General features: G+C 47.9%; 1 protein-coding gene and 1 long non-coding RNA gene across 2 annotated transcripts; one reads left to right on the forward strand and one right to left on the reverse strand.

Annotated features, from left to right (window-relative positions):
- Nucleotides 1-1,187: 1,187 nt before the first annotated feature.
- Nucleotides 1,188-1,577, forward strand: LOC142750299 (histone H2A-like). The gene has a single exon (XM_075859292.1). The coding sequence runs from the start codon at nucleotides 1,188-1,190 to the stop codon at nucleotides 1,575-1,577; it is 390 nt and encodes a 129-aa protein (XP_075715407.1).
- Nucleotides 1,578-2,633: 1,056 nt separating this feature from the next.
- Nucleotides 2,634-5,449, reverse strand: LOC142750916 (uncharacterized). Its single transcript, XR_012882635.1, has 2 exons — nucleotides 4,910-5,449; nucleotides 2,634-4,060 (listed from the first exon to the last, which is right to left on the reverse strand). It is a non-coding gene; the product is annotated as an uncharacterized LOC142750916 (long non-coding RNA).
- Nucleotides 5,450-18,758: the final 13,309 nt, after the last annotated feature.

Raw genomic sequence — 18,758 nt, forward strand, 5'->3', positions numbered from 1 at the left:
GTTCTGATTCCTGCCATTTTCAATAGTGACTGGGGCTCCCTCTGTCACTCCCTTGGTTCCATGCAGCCGGAGCTCTAACAATGGCCCCCAGGCCTGCCATGACTATATGCCTATTAGGTATGCCAAAGCATTACGGACGAGATCAATAGATCACATTGTGAAGTCCCCTATTGTGCAAAAGTATTACAAAAATACACAATCGTAACAACCATATAATGAAGTTAACATGTTATTCATGCCGCACGGTAAAAAATAAACGGCAGAATAGTTTTTTTGGAACTGCTTTTTTTTCCCATTCACCCATAATTTGCACCGTTTACTTGTCACCATGCGGTATCAATAACACGTTAACATTATTATATGGGTCGTTTCGTTTGGGGATTTTTTTTTATACTTTTGCACAATAAGTGGTGTAATAGCAGGTGTTACGTTGCACTATAATTTGCGTGAATTTCAGTCATAAATTATGGTAAATCGGTCAGTCTGCTGAGGCCTCATCGCGCCCATGAAACCATGATAGTGAGGGACATGGAGGGAAAGAGATAAATGTCTCCATTTATAGAAATCAAGAAGACTGCAGGACAATGTGATGTATATTTTCTTATTTATCCCCATTCCTGTCTCTGTATTCTTGATACTGAATGTGTCTGAATCCCATGAGGTAAAACACTTTGTATTTACTGGTTTGGATTTGAATAGAGATCCATATCCGATTGTACGTGGCGGCTCTAGTTTGATTTATAGGATTTTTGTGAATTCTGGTGTCCAGTTATAGCTTTTGTTTTACTAAGAAAAGTTAAAGTTAAGGAGCAGGACGGTGGATAATATACAAGACTGAAGGGTCAGGAGGTAAAAAACTGGACATCTCCTGCTTTTTGTGATGTCCAGAAGCTAAATTTAATTTCCACCAATCAGAGTGCAGCACTACTGGTCATTTAAATGAAGCAAATTAAACATCTCTTTCAAACTGTAATATTATAAATCTGACTTGGAATTCCACCAATCAGAAAGCAGCACCACCCAGAAGAGCAAATTGGAACCTCCCATGAGGTAATAGTCCGGCTGACTGTGAGGTTATGACTTGGAATTGCACCAGAGAGCAGCACTGGGTATAAAAAGCAGCCGCCGCCTGCTCTGTTCATTCTGGATTATTGTTTTATGCAGTAGTCCTTTTGTTCCTTGTGAACATGTCAGATAGAGAAAGTCTGAGAGGAAAGAGAAGAGCCACAGCCAGGAGCAGAACATCCAGGGCTGGCCTGAAGTTTCCAGTTGGCCGTATACACCGCTTTCTGAGGAAACGGAATTATGGCAGACGCTTCAGTTCTGATGCTCCAGTGTTCCTGGCCGCTGTGATGGAGTATATGACTGCAGAGATCCTGGTTGGCGCCGGCATCGCAGCCCTACGTCGTAATAGCTGCCGCATTACACCTCGTCACCTACAGCTGGCAATGCATCGAGATGTGGAGCTGGACGAGCTGCTTAAAAATGTCATCGTAGCACAGGGGGGCATCGTGCCCAAGATCCAGGCCGAGCCCCGCTGGTACGTCCAGATAAACCAACGCTCTCCAGGCATCTAAAAGCCTCTCTTATTGACCCAAAGGCCCTTTTAAGGGCCACCCACATGTACCAAAGAGCAGATACCTGTGTTATTATGTGTGTGTTATTAAGACTATTGTGTGTGTGTGTGTGTGTGTGTGTGTGTTATCATGTGTGTATTTTTGTGTGTGTCTTTTTATGTTTGTTATTATGTGTATTTGTATGTGTGTGTTGTTGTGTGGTGTGTGTATGTGTGTGTGTGTGTGTGTGTGTTTTTTTATGTATGTGTTATTATGTGTGTGTAATTATGTGTGTGTACCTATGTGTGTGTTTTAATATGTATGTTATGTGTGTGCAGGGCTGGCTCCAGCTTTATGTGGGCCCTTGGGCGACACAGTCCTAGTAGGCCCCTTTGCGGGTGAACTCACGGGGGCAGTAATATGGCAGAAAACATCACTTTGTAACCCCATATAGATGTTAGGCCCTGTTATTTTCCCCATAGAAAAGTTAGGCCCCCAGTTTGTACCCCCATAAACTTAGTGCCCTCTGTAGATAGTGCCACACAGCCCCCTCCAAGGTAGTGTCACACTGCCCCCTCTTCCCAGGTAGTGCCACACAGCCTCCTCCCCCGAGGTAGTGCCACACAGACCCCTCCCCCCAGGTAGTGCCACACAGCCCCCTCCTCCCTGTTAGTACCACACAGCCTCTGGGTGAGAAGTTATCTATCAGCCTTAAAGGAACACTCCGGGCAAAATGTACAAACTTGTGTTATTATGGGTGCATGGCACAGTGATTTTCTATTGAGAGGTCTTTCTATTCCTGTGTCATGCACGTCCCCCTCTGGCTCTGGACTTGGTATTACCCAATGCCTCAGTATTTCCTGGGATATTCCTTTAAGAGTTCATATGTAATATTAAACTTATTTAAAATATGTAAGTATATTTAAATATGATTAAGTCTACCCCACTGTTCCATTAGGTCAGTGATTCCCAAACTTTTTCAGTCCAGCAAATACCAAGCCAGATAGAGACTGTATGTACCTACCAGCTACTGAGTGCAACTTAAATACTTACTATAGAAAAACACACATAGTCATCTTAGTGGAATAAAGTGGGGGTGGCCACAGCTTTTATTAACAATATAACAAAAGGAAACCTTGTCCGTTCATTGACATTCATTAACTTGATGTTCTGGATGACGATCACCTCGCATGCCGTGCCACCGCCCCCGCGGTGGGCATGTCTTTGTTGTTTTGCCAGGTGAGCCGTCTTACACATTCCCTTCAACGAAACGGAACAAGAGCCTCCGAACACGCCAGCTGTGACAAATGGAAACCAATCTTATCAATACAAAGTCATACAACACAAAGCCATAAATACTTCTAATTTCTCAATAAAAGAAGGGCGGGCGGGCGGGCGTTCCTTAACTCTGTCTGGAAAGCGGGAAAGAGGCTCACTACAGGAAGTAACCTCCTTTATATAATCTTAAACCCTCCCTCCCATGTGATTCCTTCGACCACTCATATCAGGAACCCACTCAGTGTGCTTTATGGGATACTTAAAGGAGACCTGACATCCAGTCAGTGGCTCCCCTGCTTAGACAGCCTGAGATCCCTAAGACTGTATGTACCTACCAGCTACTGAGTGCAACTTAAATACTTACTATAGAAAAACACACATAGTCATCTTAGTGGAATAAAGTGGGGGTAGCCACAGCTTTTATTAACAATATAACAAAAGGAAACCTTGTCCGTTCATTGACATTCATTAACTTGATGTTCTGGATGACGATCACCTCGCATGCCGTGCCACCGCCCCCGCGGTGGGCATGTCTTTGTTATTTTGCCAGGTGAGCCGTCTTACACATTCCCTTCAACGAAACGGAACAAGAGCCTCCGAACACGCCAAGCGGAGACGGGTGTATTCCTACACCGCGCTCCGTCCCACCCCCCTAAGCAAAAACAATGCCCTATCGACGGCGTCCTGCAAACCTGAAAGGAAAATGTCCAGGCCAATGTCGTTCAAGTGTACCCCGTCTTGCAACATTAAACCCCTATTGTCACCTTCCAACTGCCTATGCCTGATGACTACACCCCCTTGACCCCTGACATGCCGCGATACCCTAACGTTCAAAAGCCGCCTGGTCCGTTCCAGGGACGCGTTGTTCCTAGCTCCCTTCCATAAAACCCTCGGAACTACTTCGGACCACACTACCACCAGATCCGTAAAAAAGGCAGCGAAGCGATCAAAGTCCGACCGCATAATGGAAATCAGCTCCGCTACCCTCGTTGAGCACAGGTCATTGCCACCTGCGTGTATCACCACGACCGTTGGAGATTGTGACATCCTGCTCACAGCCACCACCTCCGGAAGGACTTGCAGCCATTTTAGGCCTCTGATACCCCTCCAGTACACATCCGCATGTTTGAAGCCAAGATCCAGCCCTCCAGGTCGGCAAGACGCCCTCTGAGCCGCCCAATAAATGTACGAATGACCGATAAACCAAACCACCGGTCTACGAACATCTGCAGAAACAAATAAAATTCAACAGGTTAACAAATGAGGACGAATGTAATTCTTAAAACAACCCGATTTCCATCTTCCCAAATTTTTTATTTCCACCTCCGTCAAACCCGCCACATCCGCCATTGTGGCGGCCCCTATGCGGAACGAATGGGTCCCAAACTCAGAAGGAGGCAAACCCACCGAGACCAAGCATTTTTTAAAAATGGAAGAAAATTGAAATTTTGACAAAGGAGATCCATCCTTATGTGACAAGAAACTACCCCCCTGCGGGCGCAACGCCATGTAGCTCTTCACCACCCTTACCGGGCAAAATTTTGAATCTAGAGCAAAGATGGTTAACCACACCCCTTTTCCCAACACATCTGTTTTAGACCGCCGCACCCGAATTTTTATTGAATCCGACAGTGCCACTACGTCATCCGCCAACAAGCCCGACGGACAGGACCGCGTGGTGGATACTAATTCACTAACGCGCAGTGCCCCGAAAAAAGCGAGCGCAAAAGCGCATGAAAATAAGCATGCTTCAAAAACGGAAGAACAAACTGATGTCGCCGCGTCCGCCAATCGCCGTAGCAAAATAAAAGACACTGGACGACGGCCGTCCGATGTCTTCTTTTCCTTCCTCCAACCTTTTAACATTTGCGCAAAAACAAAACGCTTGGTGACATCCTCCACCCCCAACATCTTTAGCGCAAACGCAACCCCTGATAAGCGCTTTTGAACCACCGCTGCCGACATGCCTTTTTTCCTTAAAGAACCTAAATACCGCAACGTGATCACATAACATGACTCCGGGGACATTACCTCAGTCGCATTTGCATGTGACAGCCATTCAGACCATGCCTTACCATGGCAGTTCCACGTAGTTGTCGCCAGAGAATTCTGCAGCAGCGGTGTCAGCTGCTCCCCGGCAGGTCCCAAAGAGATGGCGGGCAGTCGTACCCCTCCTGATCCGCCCGAGGATGCAATGTCCTGAAACGAAGCCACTGAAAACGAGACAGAGCATCAGCAACGTCATTAACAACCCCCGGTACATGACATGCCCTGAACACCACATTAAACGATAAACATTTTAGCACTAACCGTCTGAGCAGAGCTAACACCGGGAGAGAACTAGACGTTAATTTATTTATAACCACAACCGTACTCTCATTATCGGACCAAAACAAGATACGCCTGTTCGCCATCTCTGCACCCCATAGCTCCACTGCTACTACGATGGGGAACAACTCCAATAACGTCAGATTTTTAGTAAAACCTTTTTCGTACCAATCCGCCGGCCAAACACCAGCCGACCACTTATGCTCAAAAACCGCCCCATAACCATGGGCCCCTGCCGCATCTGTGTACAGCTGTAGGTCCGCATTGCCCATTTCTTCCTCCATGAGACACGATATACCTTCATAAACTTTTAGGAAAGATTGCCACATCCTTAAATAACGAATGTACGGAGGAAAAAATGGATCTATAGTGGCGCCGCTGTGTGGTGAAGACAGGATGAATCCAGATGTCGGGTGATAATAAAATAATGGTATTTATTGCTATGCAACGCGTTTCAACGCCGAACTGGCGTCTTCGTCAGGCATGTGGAAACACATGCCTGACGAAGACGCCAGTTCGGCGTTGAAACGCGTTGCATAGCAATAAATACCATTATTTTATTATCACCCGACATCTGGATTCATCCTGTCTTCACCACACAGCGGCGCCACTATAGATCCATTTTTTCCTCCGTACATTCGTTATACCCAAGCGGTCACCTCGGTAACCGGCCCGGATCTGGCAGCAGCTACCTTGTGGAACCCATCAAACTCAACTTTCATAACTATACGGTGAGCATTTATTATCCTCCTTTGTCTCACATCCACCTTCTTTGATCCACACCAAGTGGCGCCGTGGTTTTTTGCCTTTTATCCACATCCTTAAATCATCTTTTAAAGAACTGGGTAGTCTTATAAAATGGTGCGGCTGTTTTGCCCCTGCCGTTGCCATGGCCAACCTCCTAGCAAAAACCCTTCCCATAGGGAATATCCTGCATGCAAACGCCAATTGACCCAACAAGGACTGTAAGTCATGCAACGTGACCTTTTTTGCGCATATGCTACTGTCGATATCCCGTCTCAATTTTGCAATTTTGTCTTCCGGGAGGCTGAGAACCATCCTGCTCGTATCGATTTTTATCCCCAGGAAGGAGAGGCACCAACATGGGCCTTCCGTTTTGTCCTCCGCTAGAGGGACACCAAACATGGCCATAAAAAACCTGAAAGAATTCAAAGTGTATAAACATAACGACTCATCCCGTGGACCGATGAACAAAAAATCATCCAAGTAGTGTATTACCGATGTGTTGCCTGTCTCAGACCGCACAACCCACTCTAAAAAGGAACTGAACATCTCAAAATAGCGGCATGAAATAGAGCACCCCATCGGCAAATGTGGTGGCCCGTGGGTGGCGGGGAATGCAGGAACCCAAAATGGTGGATACTGGGCTCTCTGTCTTGTGTCACGGTGGTATTTTGCCTTGCAGGCCTTCCCACCTCCCAGGGACACACACACACAGTGATGAGGGGGTTGCACAAGAGGATGATGATGACTGTTGTTTCCCCCGGGGCACTCCCTTGGTGGCTGACTCCTGTCTGGTGTTATTTGGGGTGCCCTTGGTGTAGAGTGCAAATAGAAGACAGGAGACGGTGGTGGCAGTTAATCAGGAGAGCTTGCAGCACACTTTTACTTTTCAAGATGGAGATTGTACAATACAAATATGTCATCCAAATTCAGCTCAATCAGTGTAGCCCAATACTAAATGCAGGAGTGCTATTATCTCTCTACTCACAGTTTCTCTTTCTGGACTCTTCTGGCTCCTTGAGCTGTTATTCCAATAAATCTCTTTAGGCCTGTCTTTCTCTGTAATCCGCAAATGGCTGAACTCAGGAGCACCTTCCCTGTGCCTCCTGCTGCATCCCCTCCTAGCTCACCACTCTCACCACTCCCTAATTAACTCCTCCCAGCTTATGTTACATTATAGAAAAACACTCCGCATAGGCTGAAACACAATGTCATAACATTTCTGAACCTGTAGATGGCAGCATAACACAACACATGAAGACAAACATAGTTTTCATAGTAGTGCTCCTGTGGGACACTACATACACCCCCTCTTTAAATAAAGCCGTCTTCGGCGTCCGACTCTCCAGGCGGCAGGTTAACCTAAAACAAAGGTTAATCACAATTGCAATAATAAACTAAGAGTCCATACAGTCTCTGAGGAATATGAGGATATAATGCTGAACAGGGAAAATGTCCAAGAGTCCTTGTCATATGAACTGGGGAAAATGAAAGGCTTGTTACCCAATTGGGATGTAAACAATACAATGTCTCTGGTGAAGGATAATTCCAAAAATGAAGTCTCAGATTCAACAGTTCAATCTTGATATCGAGCTGGCATCTTACCTCGGGTAGCTCTATCAGATCTCCTCAGGGGCTCCTCTATAACAATTTCAGGGTCCCTGGATTCCTCTGGACCAGGCCGGAACTCGGATGACGAGGTCACTTGGTCTTCGCCGGGATCAAGAACAGTTCTTGGAACAAAAACAGACAGCCAAGGTTGGAACAGCCAATCAAGAGGGGACATACTAGTTGTGGGCGGTAGCGGTTCAGCTGCAGGAGATTTCTCAGTTGTCTGTGGTTCTGCTGGTACCTCTTCCTTTAGGCAGAGCTTGAGACGATTACGGTGGACGACTTGGGAATCTCGGCCTTCGCGCACAATCTCATAGACATCAGTCCCAGGGTGCGGGATGGACTTAATTGTGTATGGTTCTTTCTGCCACTTGCTGTCCAACTTACTTGAACGATGGTTGTTTTTCAGCCACACACGGTCTCCAATTTGGAAGGGTTCTGCTTCGGCCTTTTGATCAAAACCTGCTTGTTGCCTTTGACGAGCATCTTCCATCCGTCTTTCCACAATCTCGTTGGCTTCAGCCAGGCGACGCTGGTGATCACTCACCCACTCTGTGTTTGGCAGGGGGTTGATAGTATCTGGAACTTCGACATCCATGGCCAAGTCCGAAGGCAATTTGCCCTGACGGCCAAACAGGAGATAGTAAGGAGTGTACCCTGTGGAGCAGTGCACAGTGTTGTTATACAGGTACACCAATTCTGGCAGGAGAGTCGGCCAATCAGCCCTCTTCTGGGACGGAACAGTTCTTAACATCCCAATAAGAGTCTGGTTCATCTTTTCACATAAGCCATTACCTTGTGGATGATAAGCGGTAGTTCTCAGCTTCTGACAGCCATAGAGGGAACACAACTCGTGGAACAGTTGAGACTCAAATGCGGAACCACGATCAGTCAGGATCTTGTCCGGACAGCCATAGGGGAGTACGAAATTCTTCCAAAAGATGGCAGCGGTGGTCTTGGCAGTCAGGTCTTTCACTGGCATAGCTACCACGAACTTCGTATAGTGGTCAATTATAGTTATAGCATAAGTATACCCAGTGCGGCTTGGTTCAAACTTGACATGGTCAATGGCTACCAGTTCCAGCGGTCTATGACTGATGATGGGGTGAAGTGGGGCTCTCTGGTCATGACGCTCTCCTCGGCTCTGAGCACAGGTGGGACATTCTCGGCACCACTTCTCTATGTCGTCTCTCATGCCAATCCAGTAAAATCGTCGGCGTATGGTATCTTCCGTTTTATGAACCCCAAAGTGTCCCGATCTGTCATGGTAGGCTTCCAAGATGGATTTGGAATCTCGCCGGGGTACCACAATTTGATGTAGACGCTCACCCGTTACTGGATCCAGGGCAGTCCTCTGTAGTAGACCTCTGGACACGAAAAGTCGATTCCTCAGTCTCCATAGACAAATTAATTCCTGATCAGCTTGACCTCTACGTATTCGGTCCGGAGTCCTCTTCTGAAGAAGGGAAGTCTGCAATTCCTGTAGGTTTCTACTCTCCCGTTGGAATCTAGCCCACTGTCTGGAATCTTGGGAGCAGTCAGGAACATTTGGTTGCGGATGTTCGTTTCGCTTCCTCTGAGCGATCACCGAATTCTGGGTTGCAAACTGAGCATAGAATGTAGGCATCTCTACCTCTTCCCATTCATCATTACATCGGACCAGTTCTTCACCCACAGGCAAACGGGATAAGGCATCGGCATTCACGTTGGACGCACCAGTCCGGTACTTGATCATAAACTGATAATTCGCCAGTCTGGATGCCCATCGCTGTTCAAGAGCTCCCAGTCGCGCTGTATCCAAGTGGGCCAGCGGATTATTATCCGTGAAGACGATGAAGGGTGTTGCAGCCAGGTAATCTTTAAATTTTTCGGTCACTGCCCACACAAGGGCCAGGAATTCCAGCTTAAAGGAACTATAATTCTGGTCGTTCCGTTCAGCGCCTCGAAGACCTCTGCTGGCATAAGCGATGACTCTCTCTTTCTGGTCCTGTACCTGCGACAGGACGGCCCCCAATCCCTTCTGGCTGGCATCAGTATACAGCCTAAAGGGTTGGTTGTAGTCAGGATATCCCAGGATAGGTGGTTCGGTTAACAGCTGCTTCAGCTTCTGGAAAGCGGCTTCATGGGCTTCAGCCCACTCAATCGGGATCCTTCTCTTCATAGCTTCCTTGGAGTGACCTCTTAACAATCCCTGGAGGGGTTCTGCAATCTGGGCAAAGTGTGGGATGAACAGTCTATAATACCCTGCAAATCCCAAGAAACTTCTCACCTCCTTGACTGTGGTAGGGGCTGGCCAGCTCTTTACTGCTGCTACTTTGCCTGGATCAGGAACCACTCCTTCTGCACTCACGACATGGCCTAAGTAATGGACTTCCGGCTTCAGGAGATGACACTTGGAGGGTTTCACTTTCAGGCCATATTTGATGAGGGTTTTGAGGACTTCTGCCAGGTGCTGTAGGTGTTCCTCATAAGTCTTTGAGTAGATGATTACGTCGTCCAGGTACAAGAGGACGGTCTCGAAGTTTTGGTGACCCAGGCAGCGTTCCATCAGCCTCTGGAAGGTTCCCGGGGCATTGCATAGCCCAAAGGGCATACAATTAAACTCGAACAACCCCATGGGAGTAGTGAAAGCAGTCTTTTCCCTATCTTCGGGAGCCATAGGTACCTGCCAATACCCGCTGGTCAAATCCAGAGTTGAGAAGTAGGCAGCAGACCCCAAAGCAGTCAGGGATTCTTCAATGCGTGGCAGGGGATACGCATCCTTGTGAGTGATATTATTGATTTTGCGGTAGTCCACGCAGAATCTAATGTTGCCATCCTTCTTTTTCACCAGGACTAGGGGTGCAGCCCATGGACTGTAGCTCTCCCGAATCACATCTGCGTCCTTCATCTCCCGAATCATTTTCTTCACTGGCTGGTACATGGCTGGTGGAAGGGGACGGTACCTTTCTTTGATGGGTGGATGGACGCCTGTAGGGATGGTGTGCTCAATGATAGTAGCCTTCCCAAAATCCATAGGATGTTTACTGAAGGCTTGTTGATTGTCTTTGGCCACCATCAGGGCTCCTTCGATCTCCTCTTCGGTAGTATTAGCATCGCCAACATGGATCTCGGTCCACCAGGGTTTTGTTGTCATCTCAGGGGTAACTTGATTCTGGGTAGCTTGCTGGAACACTGTAGTCTCAGAGCTCCAGACATCTTGGAAGAAGACCTGTGAGAGCTTAGCAACTGGACGGTATTTACTCAGTACCACAGCCGTATCACCAATGTTCAGGAGGCGAATAGGTACCCTCCCATTAGAAACAGTCACTAGACTTCTGGCTGCTAGCACGGTCGGATGATCTTCCAGAAGAAGAGGTTCCACAAGGGCCTGGTAATCTTGACCTTGCAAACCTGGACGAGCTCGACACCACAGAATGGTTTCCGTCTCTGGTTCCAGAGTCACTGGTTGTGAGTCCATGATGCGGGCACGGCAGATCTCACCCTTTTCATTCGTGAACCTCTGTTGGGCATTCAAGAGACGGATAGCATGCTGAATTGCATTTTGATTGGAGACAGGGACTGTAGAAAGTGCTCGGTGTAGGGCATCTAGCATCTCTTCATAGCAATTCCTAAGAACATTCATGCCCAGCACCACTGGTGGAAAGTCATCATCCCAGACGTTCACTACAATTACGCCTTGCTGGGGCAGTTCAGTTTCTCCCATCTGGATCGTGGGTTCCCAGTAGCCCCGATGGGGTATCGATTGTCCATTACTGGCTACAATGTTAAGCCACGTGTCTGGGGGTTGTATCAGCTGGTCGAGGTCCCAGTACTTCTCAAACCAACTTCTCTGCAGAGTGGTGACTTGAGAGCCAGTGTCCAGTAAGGCCGACAGTGGGATCCCATTTAGGTGGATCGTAATCACTGGACACTGCCCAATGTACCAGGGAATCCATTCTGGTGTTGTGGGACCTATTGGTCTTCCTCCCGAGGGGCGGTCCTCTGCCTCGGGGGATTGTCGTTTAACTGACGACATTCTCTTTCAATATGGCCAGCTCTTTGACACCTACGACAAATGGGTCTTCCGGTGGTATCAAATCTGTCAGAAGAGCGTCTACCCCAATTCCGGTAACTTTCCCCTTCTGATCGGTTACTGAACCTGTTACTGGAGTAGCGGCGGCTTTCTTTCTGGCGTTGCTCCATATCTTCCATTTTCTGGCACATTTTACTGAGGCTCTTGGTGAGGACAGCAATTTGGTCCCTCAGTTCACCAACTGGATCTTGAGCTTGCATGTGAGCACACTGAGCTAGTGCAACTTGACTTCCCGCTGCTGTAGGATGATCTACTTGCGACTCCGAAGGAGTCTCTATGGAATAGGGGAAAACTTTGGCTTGAACCGCTGCCGCTTCAGTCCCCAGGATTCTAATTGCGAGCTCTTTAAAGTCCAAGAAGATACAGCTTGGGTTCTGGGAGGCCAACATTCTGAGCTGACTTTTAAGAGCTTCAGATGCAGCTCCTTCAACAAACTGCTCCCTTAAGGCCTTGTCAGCCTCTGCAGCCTCTAAGGGTTCTACTTGCATAATTGCCCGCTGGGCCTCCTGCAGGGATAAAGCAAAGTCTCTCAATGACTCACCGGGCTGCTGCTTCTTTCCAAAGAATCTCATCTTGAGCTCTGCCACAGTCCTTACTTCAAATGTGGCACGCAATCGGTCCAGTATCTGTTCCACTGTTTTTTTCTCTGTTCTGGGCCAGGATTTCACTTCTCTTAATGCTGCGCCCTCTAGTTGTCCTATCAATATCTCAACCCTCTGGTCTGTTGAGACAGGATACAAACGGAACATGGACAGCATCTTCTCTTTGAATTCCCTCAGGGAATGAACTTCGCCTTTGTAGCGAGGAAGCCATGGTGCTCCAAAGTAATAGGGCATAGTGAGTGGCATCACTTGCGCTGTTGGAGGTGACCCACTGGGGCTTGGAGAGCCGTTATCTCCGTCGTCAGACATTTTCTGCAATAAGTCCTACAGTAACCCCTAGCAACGGGTGTTCAATTTCAGGCTATGCACTAAGCCTCTTTTCCGGATATCTTTTCCGGTGTCTCTACACTGTTAACTGCCACTTTTTACTTTAAATCTCATTTACTGGCCTATTCAGGCACTCACCAGCTTTCTCTTAGCTGCTCCTCTGTTTTCGCGGGTTCTCTTGCCCAGCTCCTTGCCACTTCCAATATGGCGGCGACTTGGCGGGAAACTTTTATTCCGGCTGTATCGAAATGTCTGTAACTCTGCTCCGGCTGCGATAATCTGGCTCCAGCTGTGGCGCATCAGCGCTGACTTAGTTCATAAGGCACAGAGGCCATAGATATCCTGTTCGTGACGCCAAAATGATATGTGGTGGCCCGTGGGTGGCGGGGAATGCAGGAACCCAAAATGGTGGATACTGGGCTCTCTGTCTTGTGTCACGGTGGTATTTTGCCTTGCAGGCCTTCCCACCTCCCAGGGACACACACACACAGTGATGAGGGGGTTGCACAAGAGGATGATGATGACTGTTGTTTCCCCCGGGGCACTCCCTTGGTGGCTGACTCCTGTCTGGTGTTATTTGGGGTGCCCTTGGTGTAGAGTGCAAATAGAAGACAGGAGACGGTGGTGGCAGTTAATCAGGAGAGCTTGCAGCACACTTTTACTTTTCAAGATGGAGATTGTACAATACAAATATGTCATCCAAATTCAGCTCAATCAGTGTAGCCCAATACTAAATGCAGGAGTGCTATTATCTCTCTACTCACAGTTTCTCTTTCTGGACTCTTCTGGCTCCTTGAGGTGTTATTCCAATAAATCTCTTTAGGCCTGTCTTTCTCTGTAATCCGCAAATGGCTGAACTCAGGAGCACCTTCCCTGTGCCTCCTGCTGCATCCCCTCCTAGCTCACCACTCTCACCACTCCCTAATTAACTCCTCCCAGCTTATGTTACATTATAGAAAAACACTCCGCATAGGCTGAAACACAATGTCATAACATTTCTGAACCTGTAGATGGCAGCATAACACAACACATGAAGACAAACATAGTTTTCATAGTAGTGCTCCTGTGGGACACTACACAAACACATGTCCACATAATATAGCCCGTTCAATTGACACCCCAACAGGTGAAAACAGTAAGGATGAACCGGGAGGAGGCGGAAGGCTGATTCAATGTCAGACTTAGCTAGCAAGGAAAAAGGGCCCGCTTTTGAAACTAACTGCATAGCTCTGTCAAATGATATGTACGACACAGCCGCCTCCTCCTTAGATATCCCATCATTGACTGATTCACCTGGAGGGAAAGACAAGTGGTGTATGAGACGAAATTTTCCCTGCTCTTTCTTTGGCACGATCCCCAGAGGGGAAATTCTGAGGTTCTCTAATGGTGGTTCCGTGAAAGGACCCGCCATTCGCCCCATGCTAACTTCCTTGTCTATTTTTTCCTGAGCAATTTCCGGTTGAGCTATAACAGACTTTAAATTTGAAGCAAACGTAGCAGCCGGCTGATAAACATGTGGTATATGAAAACCCTGTGTAAAACCCTTAATGAGCATTTCTGCCTCCTGTCTCCTGGGGTACCTGTCTAACCAGGGGCGCATCCTTTTGACGTTCACCGGCGTCCTCTGGCTTACCTGCAGCAGCTGGTCTCGCGGGGTTCTTACTTCTCTTAAAGCAACGCAGCGCTGAGTGGGATCCCCCACATATGGAGCATTCATGCTTGAATTTGCATGAAGCGAAAAACCGACAATGCCCCTCATTGAAGAGCCAACAAGCCCCTGGTCTTCGACCCGCAACTGCCGCCTGAGGGGGGGCGGCGGAGGAGGCAAGAAAGGAATTCTGGGGCCGCTGCGTCATCATTAATTGTATCCATACATCCGTGGCCTTAGAGGACCAACCTATGTCTGGCCGAATAGCTAAACGGCGCCTGAATTCCTCGTCGTACCTCCACCATGCCGTTCCCCCGTGCAACTTATGCGCAGAATAAATTGTATCCAGATATGTAAACAATTCGAAGGCTTTTTCTGGTTTACTTTGACTCGCTATGCTTGCCAACACCGCGAAAGCCTGCAACCAATTTCCAAACGTTTTTGCCACTTTGGGCTTTTTATCATCACTTTTTTCAAACTTCCTCTCTTTATCAACTGTTAGCTGCTCTGGCGACACTAAAGACCATATATCCACATATTCACATTTTTTAATTTTTTCTCTAACTTCATTTGAAATATGTGTCCCCAGAGGAGCAACTCCACAAAAATACGAGTCCCTGAGCAACATGCCCGTGTTATCCAACGCCTGCACAGGCTGCGGCTCCGCCGCCCCTGGGACCTTAATCGGGACCTCAGCCCCCCCCATTTTCTCCAAAACATTTTTCAGCATACCAAATAACTCATCACCATTATCAGCGTTTTTATTCCATGCTTGTGCGCATGATAACTCACCACTCTGATGACCCGCTGACTGAACATCTGCATTTTGCGTTGTGGGCGGCGGAGAAACAACCGTTGTCGCCTCAACCGATGTAGTCTTTCCGTGTCTCCTTCGGTCGAACGATCTGCTTCTCCGCCCACGTTGTCTGCTCCCGCGTGACCTCCTGCTGTGTCTATCCACGGACTCCTCCGAGGAAGCCGAGGACGTGCGATATGCTGACCTACTTCTTCGTGCGCCTCGTGAACGATGTCTAGAAACCCTACTGCACGACCGTTGCCTATGCCTACTCCTTCTATCCCTATAATTCGTGCGTCTGTGGGAGCCAAGCCTTCTCTGCTTTCGTCTCCCTGACCTGTCAGATCCAGATTCGGAGCATGTGTCCGATCCACGGCCCCTTGTCCCACACCTGTGGGCCCTGCCGGCGGAAACACATCTCTGTAACTGCTCACTTGCCCTATCCTGCGGTGTACCCTGAATGCACTCGAAAAAATCTTCCTCACTATCGTCTGCCATCTGACTAGGTCCTGCATTGCTTGTGGGGACTCCCCCCTCCCCCCTGTCTCCACTCATAACTGCCGTGTCCTTTACAACATTAGCAGATTTCCTGCCAAACCACCTAGCAAGCCTGCCAGGTGGTTTTGGAGCAGCCTGTTGCTGCACTACCTCCTGTCCCATGCCGCTGCTATGTCCCACCGCGCCATCTACACGCGGGGGTGTGCGTTGCCTCACTACCCCTGCCTGTCTGCTATGATGCCCTGGGGGAAGGGAGGCCTGGCTGCCAGCCAGCACTCCATCGAGCACCGGCAGTGTCTCTCCTGCACTACGCTGCTCGCTCACTGCGCCACGCTGCTGAGCCTGGTGACGAGACGGCGCCCTCCCCCGTTTTTTAGCTCTAGTGGGGGAAGGACTCAGCCGAGTAGGCGGACGGCACCTCCTTGCGGGCCTCCTGCCACTGGCTAACGGCTCAGACACCGCGCCATCAATTTGCTCAGACCCACCTCGTAGGAGCGGGGTTAGCCAGGCTGATCCTTCCTTTGCTATCTTCTCTTTCAATAGCGCCAGCAGCGCTTGCTCCGCCATGTTAGAGTGATGATTCCTCTGTAAAGCTTCACTAGCTGTAGAGGTTCCTTAACTCTGTCTGGAAAGCGGGAAAGAGGCTCACTACAGGAAGTAACCTCCTTTATATAATCTTAAACCCTCCCTCCCATGTGATTCCTTCGACCACTCATATCAGGAACCCACTCAGTGTGCTTTATGGGATACTTAAAGGAGACCTGACATCCAGTCAGTGGCTCCCCTGCTTAGACAGCCTGAGATCCCTAAGACCATACGGAGGATCCATACCACGTCTATGGGCAGATAATCAATCCTATCACTGTCCACAGCTTGGCCCATGAGGTGGATGTACTTGCACGTTTCTTATATTTTTCCAGTCCACCATGGAAGTACTTGCATGTTTTTTATATCTTTTTCTTATCCACCATTGCCTTTAAGTTCCCCCACAAGTACAAATCGAATGGGCCAACTATGGAAACTATGAAGCTCACTATTTTCTATGTAACAACTAATGCACACACAATGTTTGGTAGAACAAAATTCATCTATGGTTGGAGATGATTGTAATAACCATCGCAGTTCTAAGCAAAGACGCTCCAGAATTGTGGTTTTATTGGGAATACAAGTATTCACTGCAACAGACATGTCAGGAGAGGTGACTGGTCCTCTTTAAAAGGTAAATCCTTACAATGAAAGTATATTGTATATACAGGGGTGGGCTATCTGTGGAGCACTATATACAGGGGTGGACTATCTAGTGGAGCACTATATACAGGGGTGGACTATATGTACAGGGGGGCTATATACAGGGGTGGGCTATATGTGGGGCACTATATACAGGGGTGGGCTATCTATGGAGCACTATATACAGGGGTGGACTATCTAGTGGAGCACTATATACAGGGGTGGACTATATGTACAGTGGGGCTATATACAGGGGTGGGCTATATGTACAGGGGGGCTATATACAGGGGTGGGCTATATGTGGAGCATTATATACAGGGGTGGGCTATATCTACAGGGGGGCAACATACATGGTTGGGCTATCTGTGGAGCAATATATACAGGGGTGGGCTATATCTACAGGGGGGCTATATACAGGGGTGGGCTATATCTACAGGGGGCTATATACAGGGGTGGGTTATCTGTAGAGCCCTATGTACAGGGGTGGGCTATATCTACAGGGGGGCTATATACAGGGGTGGGCTATATCTACAGGGGGGCTACATGTATGATTGGGCTATCTGTGGAGCACTATATACAGGGGTAGGCTATATCTACAGGGGGCTATATACAGGGTTGGGCTATACGTGGAGCACTATATACAGGGCTGGGCTATATCTACAGGGGGCTATATACAGGGGTGGGCTATCTGTAGAGCACTATAGGGGGAGTTATTTGTGGGACACTATATACAGGGGTGGGCTATATGGGGGCACTATCTACAGGGGGCTCTATGACAGGCACTATCTACAGGGGGCACAGTGTGTGTGTGGAACACGGTGTATGGTGCTATTATAATTAGAGGTGCAGTGTATGGCACTATTATATTTAGGGGTGTAGTGTGTGGTATAATGATAACTTTATATTTATTTATAGGTGCAGAAATGTTGGTAAAGAAATGTACCGGGAGAAGTTATCATAGAGGTCTGGACCGGATGGAGAAAAAAAACTAGAATCTGAGACGTCACCGGTGAGTCACTTAATGTCAATGTTTATTCTGCCTCTAATCAGTAATGTAGTCACTCTATGATCTGCAGTCAGATGATGGGTGGTATGATTATGATAGGATTTATTTTTGTGAAACAGCATCTCCCAGCATATCCTCACCATTGTTCGGGCCATGTTGGGAGCTGTAGTTTTACACCGTACAAACCTGTACAGCAGGGGTTGCACTAAATGTAGCTGTATTTGTGCTGGTGCTGTATTTATGTACTGAGCTTGGTTCTGGTGTTGTGTATAGAACCATATTGCTTGTAAGATGTACAAATGTGTTACATAAAAAGCAATGACACTTCGATTGGTAGAGAAAACAAACATGGCGAGGGGGAAGGAGATGTCGGGAAAGAGGTTGTGGGGGGGGGGGGGGGGGGGCGCCAAACTGAATCTTTGCCCCAGGTGCTGGAGAACCTAGCTACGCCTCTGTATAAGAAAATAATTTTGACTGGATTCGGAAATCCAGATGATCATCCCATAAAACAGGCCTACGCTGAGGGAGACTATAGACTGCTATAAGGATGATATATACACAGATCTCTAGGAATACATGGCGTCTGTTAGGCTGGGTTTCCACGTAGCGTAAACGCTGAGGAATTTCCGCAATGGAATTCTGTGTGGAAAGTCCGCAGCATTTACAGTAGCTGCAAAGATCACGAGACTTGCACAAATCTCATCCACATGATGCGGAAAAAAATTGGATGCAAAACCTTTCATATATTGACCTGCGGTGCAGTTATTTTAATCCACAGCATGTCAATTTATGCTGCGGAATCGCTTCAGTTTTGTTGGAGTTTTTTTCCCATTAAATTCAGTTGGAGGATATGGAGGACGTCAGCCTTTTTTTTTTTAAGAATAAGATGATGCCAGTTTTCATAAATTTGCCCTAACAGTCAAGGCCAGTTTTTGGCACGTTTGTGATGTATATTTTTCGTGTACTGCTAGGAAGGCTTCTTGTCATACACACTAAACATGTCCATAGTTCTCCATTAGCTTATTGAGGCCAAGAGCGTGTCCTATTGGGCTGGTATACGTC

This window comes from Rhinoderma darwinii, chromosome 3 (assembly GCF_050947455.1).
Source record: "Rhinoderma darwinii isolate aRhiDar2 chromosome 3, aRhiDar2.hap1, whole genome shotgun sequence".
Taxonomy (NCBI): domain Eukaryota; kingdom Metazoa; phylum Chordata; class Amphibia; order Anura; family Rhinodermatidae; genus Rhinoderma; species Rhinoderma darwinii.

Bases quoted from the DNA above. Each gene is read 5' to 3' on its own strand.
- LOC142750299 (XM_075859292.1), top strand. From the start codon at position 1,188: ATGTCAGATAGAGAAAGTCTGAGAGGAAAGAGAAGAGCCACAGCCAGG.